This window comes from Nelumbo lutea, chromosome 7 (assembly GCF_056320005.1).
Source record: "Nelumbo lutea isolate HS-2025 chromosome 7, American lotus-T2T, whole genome shotgun sequence".
Taxonomy (NCBI): domain Eukaryota; kingdom Viridiplantae; phylum Streptophyta; class Magnoliopsida; order Proteales; family Nelumbonaceae; genus Nelumbo; species Nelumbo lutea.
The window spans coordinates 32,348,504-32,361,636 of record NC_142690.1 but is presented as its reverse complement, the minus strand read 5'-3'; the positions used below and the strand labels follow the sequence as shown (position 1 = coordinate 32,361,636).

The 13,133-nt window shown below is 36.6% G+C and overlaps 1 protein-coding gene and 1 long non-coding RNA gene across 4 annotated transcripts in view; one reads left to right on the top strand and one right to left on the bottom strand.

The window, feature by feature from the left end:
- LOC148846005 (uncharacterized) overlaps positions 1 to 6,050 on the top strand; it is a 45,073-nt gene extending 39,023 nt beyond the window's left edge. For all 3 annotated transcript variants that reach the window (XR_016101905.1, XR_016101904.1, XR_016101906.1), the window contains 3 exons: positions 2,454 to 2,542; positions 2,701 to 5,099; positions 5,230 to 6,050. This is a non-coding gene — a long non-coding RNA (uncharacterized LOC148846005). The remainder of the gene's footprint in view (positions 1 to 2,453; positions 2,543 to 2,700; positions 5,100 to 5,229) is intronic.
- A 465-nt stretch (positions 6,051 to 6,515) lies between these two features.
- LOC148846004 (histone H3.2) lies at positions 6,516 to 7,169 on the bottom strand. The gene has a single exon (XM_088953411.1). The coding sequence runs from the start codon at positions 7,057 to 7,059 to the stop codon at positions 6,649 to 6,651; it is 411 nt and encodes a 136-aa protein (XP_088809537.1). The 5' UTR covers positions 7,060 to 7,169; the 3' UTR covers positions 6,516 to 6,648.
- Positions 7,170 to 13,133: the final 5,964 nt, after the last annotated feature.

Sequence of the window (13,133 nt, the reverse complement as noted above, 5' to 3'; positions counted from 1 at the left end):
ATCTCTGCCCCACTTAAGTTCATAAAAATAAGGGATTTTTGGACTGCAATCCCCCTCACAAATTTTTTTTGCAGCCCCCTCCTAGGAAATCCACGGGCAGGATTCAGTCCACCCCTAGGAAATCCTAGCTCCACCTAGGGGTGGACTGAATCATAAAAGCCCCTAAAAATAAAGGGATTATAACTGATAAAGGCAACTTTTGGGTCCTAATATCGATAAAAGTAATACTTTTAATAAAATCTCAAAAATAGGTTAACTTTTTAAAAATAATATCAAATAAGGGCAAAAACACTGCTCATCTTCTTCCTCTTGCAAATCATTCATCAATGCCGCCACCCTCCGCTGCCTCCGGCAATGCCTCCGCCCACCTCCACCTCCACCTTTGCCCAATGTCGCCTACCTCCGCCTCCGCCTCAGGCAACATTGTTGTAGGGCTTACAAGCTGTTAACGGACCCATGACAATGACCCTCAACGGAAACCGACAACTGTCCCTCGCTGTTCCACTCCATCCCGTTCTCTGTACACCCCATGAAATCTCCCTCATATCAATTATTTTCTTTATTCCTTCTTAGGATCCATGGAAGTACGGCTACTGCAAACAGTGAGACCCCATGTTTCTACTATACACTGATGAGCCTGAATCGCTTGCTTTGTCGTCACACGACAAATGGTGTCTGCAATGTTATTTCAAGAGGAGAGGAACAGAGAGGGAAGAGCGGAAAAAGGTGGAGAATTTGGCTTCAGAATGGGGTTTTTTAAGGGCATCTGCACCGTCTAGTCTTGTCTACACTTTGGAGCCACCGATTTTTTAAGGCAGAGAATTTGGCTTAAAAAGGCAGAAATTTTGTCTACACTTTGGAGCCAGCGCTGGCATCCACCGGCGCTGCCACCGCCGTCTCTGCCTCTACCCACCTCCGGCAACGTTTCCGAAGGCAGAGGTGGGCGGAGACGTTGCCGAAGGTGAGCGGAGGCGGCAGAGGTAGCGGAGGCGTTGTCGGAGGCGGTGGCGCTGATGAATAGTTTGCAAGAGGAAGAAGATGAACAGTGTTTTTGCCCTCATTTGATATTATTTTTAAAAAGTTGACTTATTTTTGAAATTTTATTAAAAATATTACTTTTATTGATATTAGAGCCCAAAAGTTTCCCTTATCAGCTATAATCCCAAAAATAAACTCACCTTTCAATACCGCACGATCCCCACCACTTTTGATTTTTTTGGGACTTCCCTCTCATTATTATTCTTAATCCTGATTGCTGCCCAAGTACAAGTCCCTAGACACACTAATATTAATTTTATTTCCAAAAATATGCTCGTCTTCAACCTCGCCTCCTTTCCCTTTGAACTGGCTGTTCGTCTTCCCTCCACAAACACTGGAACGTTGCCAGACCTTCTTGGCCTCCTCACTCCATGTTTCCATGTTTTCAATCCACCTTGTTGGGTAAGACTAAGACCCTTCTATGGTGAATCCTAAATTGAAGATTTCTCCAACAAACCGAAGAGACAATGAAGCAGGAACAAGGTGGATCTCTTCAACTTCAATTAAGATGCGAGCAGTAAACAAGTTCTTCAAGAAAGTGTTCTAGAATCAACAAACCCAAATCTTCCACATGCGACTCCCACGGCCTTAGAGGTTTGGTAGCTCTACGCGTGCAGGGAAATCCCAAAAACGACAATCCAAACCATGTTTAAAGGAGCCAAATTTCTAATAGGTCCGACTAAAGGATTCCATCTCCCAATTCTGAGGTCAAGCATGTAGAAGAACTACTGAGGGTAGTTTTGTAATTCTACTGTTCTGTGCTATATTTTTTCTTTCTTGTACTATAATAGACGTGTACTTTAGTGTACAAATCATTTTTATTCTCTTTGTAAGGACAATCTTGTCCATTCACATAAGTTTAATATAAATACATCTTTTCTAGGTTGGTTCGATCAAATTGATCAACCCTAACAGATCTGGAATTGTCTTTCTCTCTGCTCTCTCTCTCTCTCTCTCTCTCTCTCGAGCCGACATGGTATCAGAGCAGGTTGCTCTCTGGTCGTTTTCTCCTCTTTTTGATCAATGTGACATTGCTGCCGATTGAATCTGGACTGTTTTGATCTATCCAGAGATCAGTTTTCTCTGTTTTGCGAATCCAAAGAGAGATTTTATCATATCTCTCTCATACAACTTCAGTTTGCAGTGAGATTTGAAAGGAAGTGTCGCCTAGGCCCTCTCATCATATTCTGTGTTGAGTTGGGTTGATTTCTAATTATTGGACCTAATTGTTTTGTTCTTATTTTAAGTTGTTAAGTTAGGAAGTTGTTGGGCTTTAGGCCCATTAGCTTATGTTTTTTTAAGTTGTGACTGTTCAGCTACTTTAATAGCCACCCTACTTGGGGCATTCTTGTAATCTTTTATTTTTTTAAGCTAAGTATAAAATATAATGAGGGGTTGTAATCTTTCTGGTGCAGATCTATGCAGTTGGAGTGTCCTCTAATTATGGCATTCATCTTTTAGACTTCTATCCTGACCCATCGTCACCTTGCCATGTGGATTTCAAGTAAGAAAAGCCAGATTTTTAACTATAAAGCTTTATTGCATATGTATCTTTATTATTTGGATTAATGTCCTTGTTATGTTGGTTAATGTCATATTTTCCACATAGCTAGTTCTCATAGTTCTGGATAATTGTTTGCTGATTTTCTCCGTTTCTCTTAGTGAGGTTATGGATAATGTTTCTGAGGATAAAAAACGAAGCATGCAAAACAGTTTTGTTCCCTTATCAGAAGGTGTTACTGTTTGTGGTACTCCCCCAAATGATACCATCATAGCTGGAACTAAGATAAGTATTTTTACAATGATTATTTTTTTCATTATTTTCCAAGAAGGAAAAAAAAGTTTTTCTTTCTTTTTCTCTCCTTAAAAAAGAATAGGTGTATGGATAGCTGTGGCCCATGGACTGATTTCATTTCCCTCCTTTACCTCTGGTTTTGTCTCATATGGTCTCACATTATTAATTTATTTATAATTTTAATTTGTTTCTACTATTTTCTGGTTTCTTAAAATACATGGTAACCTCCTTTTATATCTACAAGTGCATCATGCTTTTGATTGTTTTGGCTTCATTTGTTTTGATATAATAGGGGCCAAAAACAATCTCTGAAATATTGAGCTACACTCCCCATTGGCAGCCTTGTTTTTCAGTTTTACATAAAAAATGGGCAAACTTCATGCAACATTTTCCAAGTTCATTGGCTTTATATTTATGCCTCAAGGATTGTACTCAAGTAGACCTAAATCTTTAAGCTGATTCATTTTAAAATAAATTACACTGTGATCACATTTTGATTTCAGCAATCTTCTTTACTGGTGATATCCCAAAAGCGCCAGTCCTATTGTAATAGAGATTATAATGAAACTAGTTAGGACCCGTGTGATGCACGAGCTTTATTTATAAGCAAAATTGAAGATGGAGCTCTATGACATTTCCAATTAAATGGTGTCCATCTAAGTTCAATTCAAGTATTATTTTTGGGGTTATGTCTAATTTATCCGATCATAGTCTAAGTTATGCTTTAGTGAGAGTGACCAATTTCCTATTCTCTAGATAAATTTGTATTTTTTTATCTTGATGCTAATTTTTATTAATTTTTTTGAAAAAGAATTTTTTTATTATTGTTTATTGATTTATTATTATTTTTGTATTATTTTTAGGTTAAATAAAAAAAAAAAAAAAAAAAAAAAAACATCCTCTTATAACAATTCTATAAACCACCTTTGTGTTTCGACCCTAACAAAGGCCTCCCCTATAGTTTTGAGAAAAAAAAGTGCAAATACCTCCTTTCCCTTGACTCTTCAATAACAAAGACATTGAAGTTACCAAAATACCCTTATCATTATTAATGCGTTATTATACATAATTTAAAGTTTCAACTTTACCCTCCACTTATTTACTTTGTCAGACAACTTTCAAAGAATAATTCTCCTTACTCTTCTTGGACAAAGGTAAAAAGGCTGAAGTGAAGTAAAATTAATGCATTACATCAACATTTTTTATTTGGATTGCTGATGAAAGGAAGGTATTTGCACATTTTTTCAGAAAAATAGGGGAGGTTTTTGTTAAGGTCAAAACATTGGGGAGTTCTGTAGGATTGTTAGAAATCATCAAACTATTGCAAATTGGAGGCAGACAGTCCATCCCATTTATAACCCATTGGCTCCCAGTACTGATATCCAATACTATTGCTTCCTCTTCTGCATTTTGCTTGTTTCAACTCTTCTCTTTTGATCCTATGTATGCAAAGAAGCCAACAAACCCAAGCACCTGCCCCCTAGTCCTCCCTCTACCAATAGTAGGACATCTCCATCTCATTGGACCCTTACTGCACAAATCCTTCCAAAGCTTATCCAGACAATATGGACCTCTCATTAGTTTAAGTATGGGTGCTTCTCCCTGCATCGTTTTGTCCTCGGCTGCCTTGGCCATGGAAGTCTTCAGGAATGACCTCATTTTTGCATTTCACCCAGAATTCACTTCCACCCAATTCAGCTTTCAGCATATACAATGGTTCTAATTTCTTCACTGCACCATACAGCACTTATTGGCGGTTTATGAAGAAACTCTGCATGACAGAGCTTCTTGTAAACAGGCAACCTGCTGGGTTCGTGGGTGTAAAGCAAGAGGAGATCCAACAGTTCCTGTAGAGACTTTTGGAGAGCTCTGAAAGTGGAAAGCCAGTTAATGCGGGCGCTGGCTGAGCTCACAAGACCGACAAACATCATATGCAGAATGGCAATGAGCACAAGTTGCTCAGGGAGCACTGACGAGGCTGAAGAGGATAGAAAATTTAGTTATGATATTGGAAAGTTAGGAAGGAAACATGGGGGAGATCATGGGTCCCTTGGGAAAATTAGACCCATTCGGGTATGGGAATAAGTTAAGAAATATGATCATTCAGTTTGATGAACTGTTTGATAAGGTTTTGAGGGAACATGAGAAGGATGGTGCAGAGGGTACGTACTAATGAAAGAAAAGATTTGGTCGATATTCTCTTAAAGATATCTAAAGATGAGAAAGCTGAGTATAAGTTGACAAGAACCAATATCAAATCCTTCTTGTAAGATCATCATTTACTTCTTACCTTTTTATCTGCTTTCATCTTCTCTTTCTTTTTGATTCTATAGCAATCACCTGAAATCCTAACTAATGTCCTTATTCCTTAAGTTAGAATTTTGTTTTTGTGCCAGGATATTTTTGCTAGGGGAACTGAGACCTCAGCCAAAGCCATGCAGTGGACACTGGCCATGCTCATAACCCATCCTGATATACTCAAGGTCAGAAAAAAGATAGAGCAAACAGTTGGAGAAACAAGGTTAATCCAAGAATCAGACATCCACAATCTTCCTTACTTGCAATCATAGGACCCAGACAAGTTCCGGACTGAGAGGTTCCAGATGAAGTCCAGAGAGAACTTACAGAGACAAGAGGAAATCAAGAATCAAAGTTGTAAATTCCTACTATTTGGGGAAGGCGAGGCTGCCCAGGAGCATCACACGCATATACCATCATGTACCTTACAGTTGCCTCAATGGTTCAGTGCTTTGATCGGGTCAATGGAGATGATAATGGCTCAACAGAAGTCAGGTTGGAACAGGGAACAGGATTCAAACTGCACATGGCGCACCCACTACTCTGCTTTCCCATACCTGTAGCCAAATTAGAGACTCATCGCTACAGTGCTATAAAATATGGAGTTACAGACAGAAGTAAATCTGATAATACGTATACTAAAAGTCAGAGTATCATACCATTTAAAGTCAACTTTTATATCCTTATCCTTTTTTTCTTTACTTGAACCCTTTATACCAGTGTACGGAAATATGGATAAAGATCCCACTATTTTATGTTAAATAAAAAAAGAATTGGTTTTAGTCAGAATTTAGAAGGGATTTGGCCATTGTAGTCGACTTTTGCATCAACTACACAACCTAAATAGGTCTAGTTTGTTTGAAATGCAATTTCATTTTATTTGATGTACAAATTATGGGAGTTAAAATGAGTTAAGAGTCCAGATTTTGGTGTGGCTTAGGTTGTGTTTGACATAAAATGGCTTTAAGTCATGAATAATAATGGGGATTTGTTGATAGAACAATCCTCAAACCAAATTCATCTGATCCTCTGTAATTTTCTGCTTGGATGTGCGTTAACATGTTAGCTCCCTGGCTACTAAATTCAACTCACAAAGACCTTGCCTCAGACCTCAGTATGCTCTGTGTCATTAGAGTCAATCGCCACTCGATTTCCCATCAAACACGGAATTCAATAGCTGTCAAAGACGCAAACGTGAAGGGAAAAGATAATCATTTATCGATTATATAGTTTATTACGATCTGTAAAAAACGTAAAGCCGAAAATACAGACCTCACTAACGGGGTTTACTTGTCACCACTTTCAGTCCTACTCAATCAAAGAAGCAAATAATGAATGATTGATTTGTATGCTGTAGCACCATTTCACAGTTAAATAAACAGCATTAGTAAGCAGAATTCTGTTCTATTCAAATTCCCAAAAGCCAACGATTTACATGACCATTGATCGAACATTATAAGTGAAGAACAAAAATAACAAGAGAGTAACAGAAACGAGGCACAACAGATTCTCCTCCCTCACGCCCTCTCGCCACGAATCCTGCGGGCAAGCTGGATATCTTTAGGCATAATGGTGACCCTTTTGGCGTGAATGGCACAGAGGTTGGTGTCTTCGAAGAGACCCACCAAGTAGGCCTCGGCGGCTTCTTGAAGAGCAGCGACGGCGCTGCTCTGGAAACGCAGATCTGTTTTGAAGTCCTGAGCGATCTCACGGACGAGACGCTGAAAGGGTAACTTTCGGATCAAGAGCTCCGTGCTCTTCTGGTACTTCCTGATCTCACGAAGAGCAACGGTTCCGGGCCTGAACCTGTGAGGCTTCTTCACTCCTCCGGTCGCCGGTGCCGACTTCCGAGCCGCCTTAGTTGCCAGCTGCTTTCGGGGAGCCTTCCCTCCTGTTGATTTCCTTGCAGTCTGCTTAGTACGCGCCATCTCTAAGCTGTCTGAGTCTCTGTTCGACGAACGAAAATAGATACACACGACCGACTATCGACTTCTATCGCAGTTCTCTGCTATCTGGTCTGCGACTCTGCGGTGGTTTTATGCAGAAACAGAAACGCGGGAAGTAAAAATTTTTGTATATTTGTGGCCGAATAGAGCGGTACGATTACCGTTCGATTACCAATGTCATCGACGGATGAAATTTGCTGAAGGAGATTAACACGGATCGCAATCCCTGGTTTATTTCCGCTTACGCAATCCCAAGCGAGCACAGCGAGATGGGCAATTGGGCTTGGGCATGATGAGGCCTGAGGGTTTGGACAAGTCCAACCAAGTCTCCAAGTAGTAAACTCAATGGATCCGGCCCATGTTTACACAGATCGAATCCAATTAATGGGCTGCACTTCGTAGCAGTGTTTTCGAATCGCTATTGACCCAGGCAGTCGGCCTGGGAACTATTCAGGCAAGGTTCTGTTTCATTTCAAATTTGGTCGTTGGCCAAAAAACCATTGACTTGGTTAATGATCCGTTGATTTGGGCAGTTAAACTGTCGATTCGTTTAACAGTTTTTAGCCTTTTTTTATTTTTTAAGTTGGAACAGGTCAACTGTTCAAACCGAATGGTCGAACTGTCAATCCATGGTCATAACAGTTTCAGATCAGTTTTTAAAACCTTGATTTGTAGAGGTTCTAGAGCTGACCCAAACACAACAACAACAACACAGACCGGCTAAAATTAGGATTACTGAGAAAAGAAAAAAAAAAAAACACATACACACACAAACAGAACTCCACAGGGGAGGGTGCAAGCAAACACGATCTGACTCTAGACAACCAACCAGCAAACTCGGCTCGACACCAACTAATAAATAGGAAAAAAGAAAGACCCTGCTTGGCAGTTAGGTGAGCTGCTCTATTACCATCCCTATCAAGGTTTTAAATATCAATACAGGCCAATATGTTGGTGCTTTTTTATGTTTTATTTTTTTTTTTTTCAAAACTGGTTCAAAGGGGTCAGTTTAAGTCCAAACTAACCTTAAAACCATGGTCTGACCAGATACAACCTCTGTATAGTTGTATTAGAAAGCTCCCAGCACAATACGTATCGATCGATATGGGCTAATTTGTATTGATACTTTGAACCTTGATCCCTATTAACCCAAGAGAAAGAAACATTGATATTCCTTCTTTTAGATAGAAGTAAATATCTTTGGGGCATTCTACATGACCATTTTGAAGAAACTTCACAAGTTGAAAATTTTCTAGGTCCAAATTATTGAGAGCTTGATGAATTGCTTCCTTCACGGCAAGAAGTGGGGAGCTCACAAGAGACTGACTACGTATGTGTTTGGTTCTATGAACATTTATGGATAGATTGTTTATTTATACTTTTTCACTTTAAGCATTTATTTGTACTTTTTCACTTCAAACATTTTTTTTTTGTTTGGTTGGACTTCACTTTAAACATTTTTCTACTCTCCACAATCATTAAAGTATGTCACATCAATATTTAGTTTCAATAAAAGATGGGGTGTTGGGAGAAACAAGAATTTGACGTTTCTCCAAATGCCCCATGCACAAAAATCAAAGTGTTTCAATTTTTTACCATTTATTTGATAAGTAGTGAAACCAAACAGTTGTTTCATTTTGCCTCATAAACAATAAACGCCAATGCCTATGTAGTGCTATTGTGGTGGTGTTTTTTCAATAAACACTCATAGAACCAAACACAACCTACAACAAACAGAAACACATAGGAGCCTTTTTCATCCAATCCTAGCTACAACTCCAAAAGCGGCATTGAAGTGATTGACAAAACTCAGAAGCACCATCAGTGTTGAACTTTATAGATCTGATCTCCCATGGCTTCCAAAAGGGTAAAATACAAAAATCTCTCCTAAGTTCTTGACAATCATAAAAACCTCCCCTATAATTTCACTTTAGCAAAAACCTCGTTCTATTTTCAAAAAAATCAACAAATATCTTCCTTCCATCAATGACCATGACGGAAAACATTTAAGGGATCATCTTTTTTCTTTCAAAATACATATTTTAGCCTTTTATGAATTATTAGACACCTTTTTTACTAAAATATCCATGTCTATATATTATATATTCTGTGCCTTTTTTTTTTTTTTTCTATTTGAAGGGAACTGAAGAGGAACGAAAGAACAAACTTAGTTTCCCCTTCTCCGCTACCTCCAAATATCACAGGTCTGTCATCATATGATTCTCACGAGGGGAAGGTGGGATCCCTTCACATTTGGGTTGGGTCCATTCTTCTGTTCTACGATCCAATGTATGAAGGTCATTTACCTTCTTAGAGCCATTGGTACCCCTAAAACTATCATCCTAATGCCCCACGAGTGCTGCACTATAGCTGTCTTTTGTACTAAGCTGTTGATGAGTAGTTATAAGGGTGATCCATGCCATTGTTTCAAGATTAAACATGAGAACATCACTGAAATGCAGCTCTCAACAACAACCCTGAAACTGAAATACGTAGAAGGAAAAAACAGTAGAAGAATTAAGAATGTAGAATGCAAATGGAAGGTGAACTTTTAGTACTTGGAAAGGAAATCCAGATTTTCTCTATTCCAGAACGATCCTAACTAGGTAATTTGCTAGAAAAAAAAAATAGACCATAGTTGTCGTCCATTTTCCAAGGCTTTGGCGGTGCGACCACGGACTTTGGAGGTGATTTTCTTCCGCTTGTTGTCGTACTTGGCTTGGAGAGAAATGACGAGGTTCTGTTCTTCTAGGGTCAAGGAGTCTTTCTTGATACCAGGTTTGAGATGGTTCTTCCACTGCTCGAGATAGGATTTGAGAGATAAGGTGCCATTCCTTTGGTTGCCAATGTTCTCTCCTTCATCTCTCCTAACCAACATATCTCCTGTTGCTGCCGCTTCTTCTCTTCTGAAGAAGAGGAAGATAACAATTCACCATCTAAACCCACATTTTTTTTTTTCAAGAGGGTTGAGACATGACAGAGAAAGAGAGAAGTGATGAGATAGTAGCCAGGGCAACAAAGTGAGATGGGGCAGAGAAGGGTTGGAAAAGACGCGAGAGATGAATGATAAGTAGGGTAATTTTCAAATAGGTCAGATGAATGACGTCTATGTGTAAAAAATGTAATTCTACACGATTTGGTCATTGACAGAAATGAGGTATTTGTTGATTTTTTTGAAAATAGAAAGGAGGTTTTTGCTAAAGATTGTTGATGACCAAGAGCATCAAAATGGAGGGCTATTGGCTTCTCCATCAGAACTACTTTCTTCTCCTCCTTCACATGCCTAATGGGTTTGGCTCTTCATTATTAAAAATACAATTAATTCTACCCAACCAAACATTCCACAACCATATCAAGAGTTGAGAATGGAGATATTTACAATTAATCTAATTAGGAGTGTTCATTATATGGTCCAAAATTTGTAATTTGATTATCTGAATATAAAAATAATTTGGTATCAGGTTGCTAGTTCGACTCAAAAAGTATAGAGCTCGAAACTCAACTCCAACTAAATCAAGTATCATGTTTTTTGGTTCAAACTCGAGCCGATACTCCAACTTAATATTAGAAATATTGAAATTATAGATAAGTTAATATTATAAATACTATAAATAAAAATAAATTATAAAGTTATTTATTTATCTATACTATATAAATGCACTTTCTGCCCTTCCAAATTTTGGTCTAAAATCTACATTCATGTTTTTACAAATTTTTTCAATTTTTCTTTTTTATTTATTTTAAAACTCTATGTAATTAGACGTGTTCACACATCAGGCTTCCCACCCCCAACAACCTCAAAAGTTGTGAGAAGTGAGGAGATTCAGTGACAAATTTCAAAATTCTTGGACTCTTTCCTTCCAAATGAACAAATCTGACTTATCAAAATTCTTGAAAGAGAAGTTGGAGGGTCTTGTGTGGTTATGGAGCAAAAGGTGAATCATCACCACCGTCCATCTCAAAAGATACTGCCAGTGCTTCTAATGTTGTCACCCCATTAGGTGATGATCCATGCTTCGAAAAAATTGTTTTTTTTTTTTTTTTTGTGTTCATCTAAATTTGATATTTTTTTCTTTAATTGTTTTTTTGTTTATTGGCTTTACTTTAATTTGCTATAGAAATGAACACCTTTCATTTGAATTTGTTTTTTTTCCTTTACAAGGTATCATCGTGATTCTTATTGTTATATGCCCATCTTAACATTGTTTATGGGCTTAAAATATAGAGTTTCGAAGTACAGCAGTTATAGAGTTGTAGCTAGGGGTGGCCATGAGCCGAGTTTATCACAAGTTATTTGAGCTTAATTCAGCTCAATCTAAACCAAGCTTCAAGTACAATATATAGGCTCATTTGCTAATCAAGCCAAGATCAAGCCTTGTAAAATTAAACTCGTGAGCCTAATCGAGCTTATACATAATAAAAAATGTTATATATAATATTTTTACTTTTTATATATAATAGTAACTAGTTTTTGTAATTCTTAATTTTTTATATGTCAAATAAAAATATTCATATAGGTAATTTTTTATTTCTATAAAATATTTGGCTCACAGTTGAGCTCGAGCTTACAAATTTTTTACTCAAGTCAAACTCAAGCTCAAGTCTCTAGCTCGAATTGAACTCGTGCCTTATACTTTATTGGCAAGCTAAGCTCAAATAGCTAGATATTCAGATCGACTTGGCTTGAATCCACCCCTAGTCGTAGAATTCAAAAACTTGGAGCTTGAATGGACATTCATAGAACAAAGTGCAAAGCACTCAAAACAGGGTATTTCGACACCATTTCGGTATCCCAAGTATGTTATCATGTTCTTCTAACATCATTCCAATGTCTATTGGTGTCACAAACTATTTAAATAATTTAATCCTTAAATTATTTGGGAAACTATCTACATTAGATTCTATTATTAGTTCGTAAAATTATTTAATATTTATTTCAGAAAATATTTATTAATTAATAATTATTTACATAATAGTTTATTTTTATTATTTAAATAGATAATTATTAAATAATCCATTATGTAAATATTCTACCTCACTTATGTATTTTGAAAATGTTCTACTTAAACTAATAATTAACATTATTGAAATAAAAATGTTCAATCAAATAATATACCAAAGTTTATTTTAGAATATATTTAAGTAACAATCAATTATGATTTAAATAAATAACTATCAAATAATCAATTATTTATATATTCTACAATCTACCTCACATACTTAATAATTATTTCAAAAAAATTGTTTAATTTGAAAAATATTCTACTGAAATTAATAATTAACATTGTTGAATAATAATTTCCACAAAACTAATAAATGCTCACAATTTAAGACCAATTATTTCTGTTATTTTGAAAATGTTTTTTTTTTATTTGTACTTTATTGGTTGAACATAATTACAATTTCCCAACATTATCTATTATATTTTTAAAAGTAAATTACCATATTCTTCTTTGTATCAAAAAGAAAAGAATAGAGAAATGCATTGTTGTGGAGTTTCTTGATTGTATTTTTTTTCTTTTCTTTTTCTTTCTCATTTTTGTACACTTGAAATATATAAAAGAAATGCAAATGAAAACTTCTTTTTAAGAAGTACTTTATTATTCTTTTCTTTTATTCTATGCATTCATTTTTCTAAGTTAGAATCAAAAGGTGTTTTCAACTTTCTTGTAGAGATGTAATTAAGGGGAACAATTCATATGATTCCCTAAATAGGCCTTACCCAAAAGAATAAAACTCAACCACTTAGTTGAGTGGATTGTGTTGCATGAGAATTTCTTAAAATTTTCATACCAACAATCTTGAAGCAAGTTTGACCATATCTCAAACAATGTTGCAAATTTTGGAAGCCTCTATTGATGATAATAAGCTTGGTCCTCTTGGTGTAGAGAAGGGCAGTGTGATTTCTCAAAAGAATTTGAAATTTTTATTAATTGAAGAACTAATACTGGGTTAAATAGAGCTATCCATTGGATAAAATCTCAAACCTCTTCTTAGACTAGAAGTTGGTTCACTTTGTGTGAGAAAAGGTGCTTAGTGGAGTGATAGACATTGCA

What these genes read in the sequence shown, in the direction of transcription:
- LOC148846004 (XM_088953411.1), bottom strand. Translation starts at nt 7,059, where the DNA reads ATGGCGCGTACTAAGCAGACTGCAAGGAAATCAACAGGAGGGAAGGCT.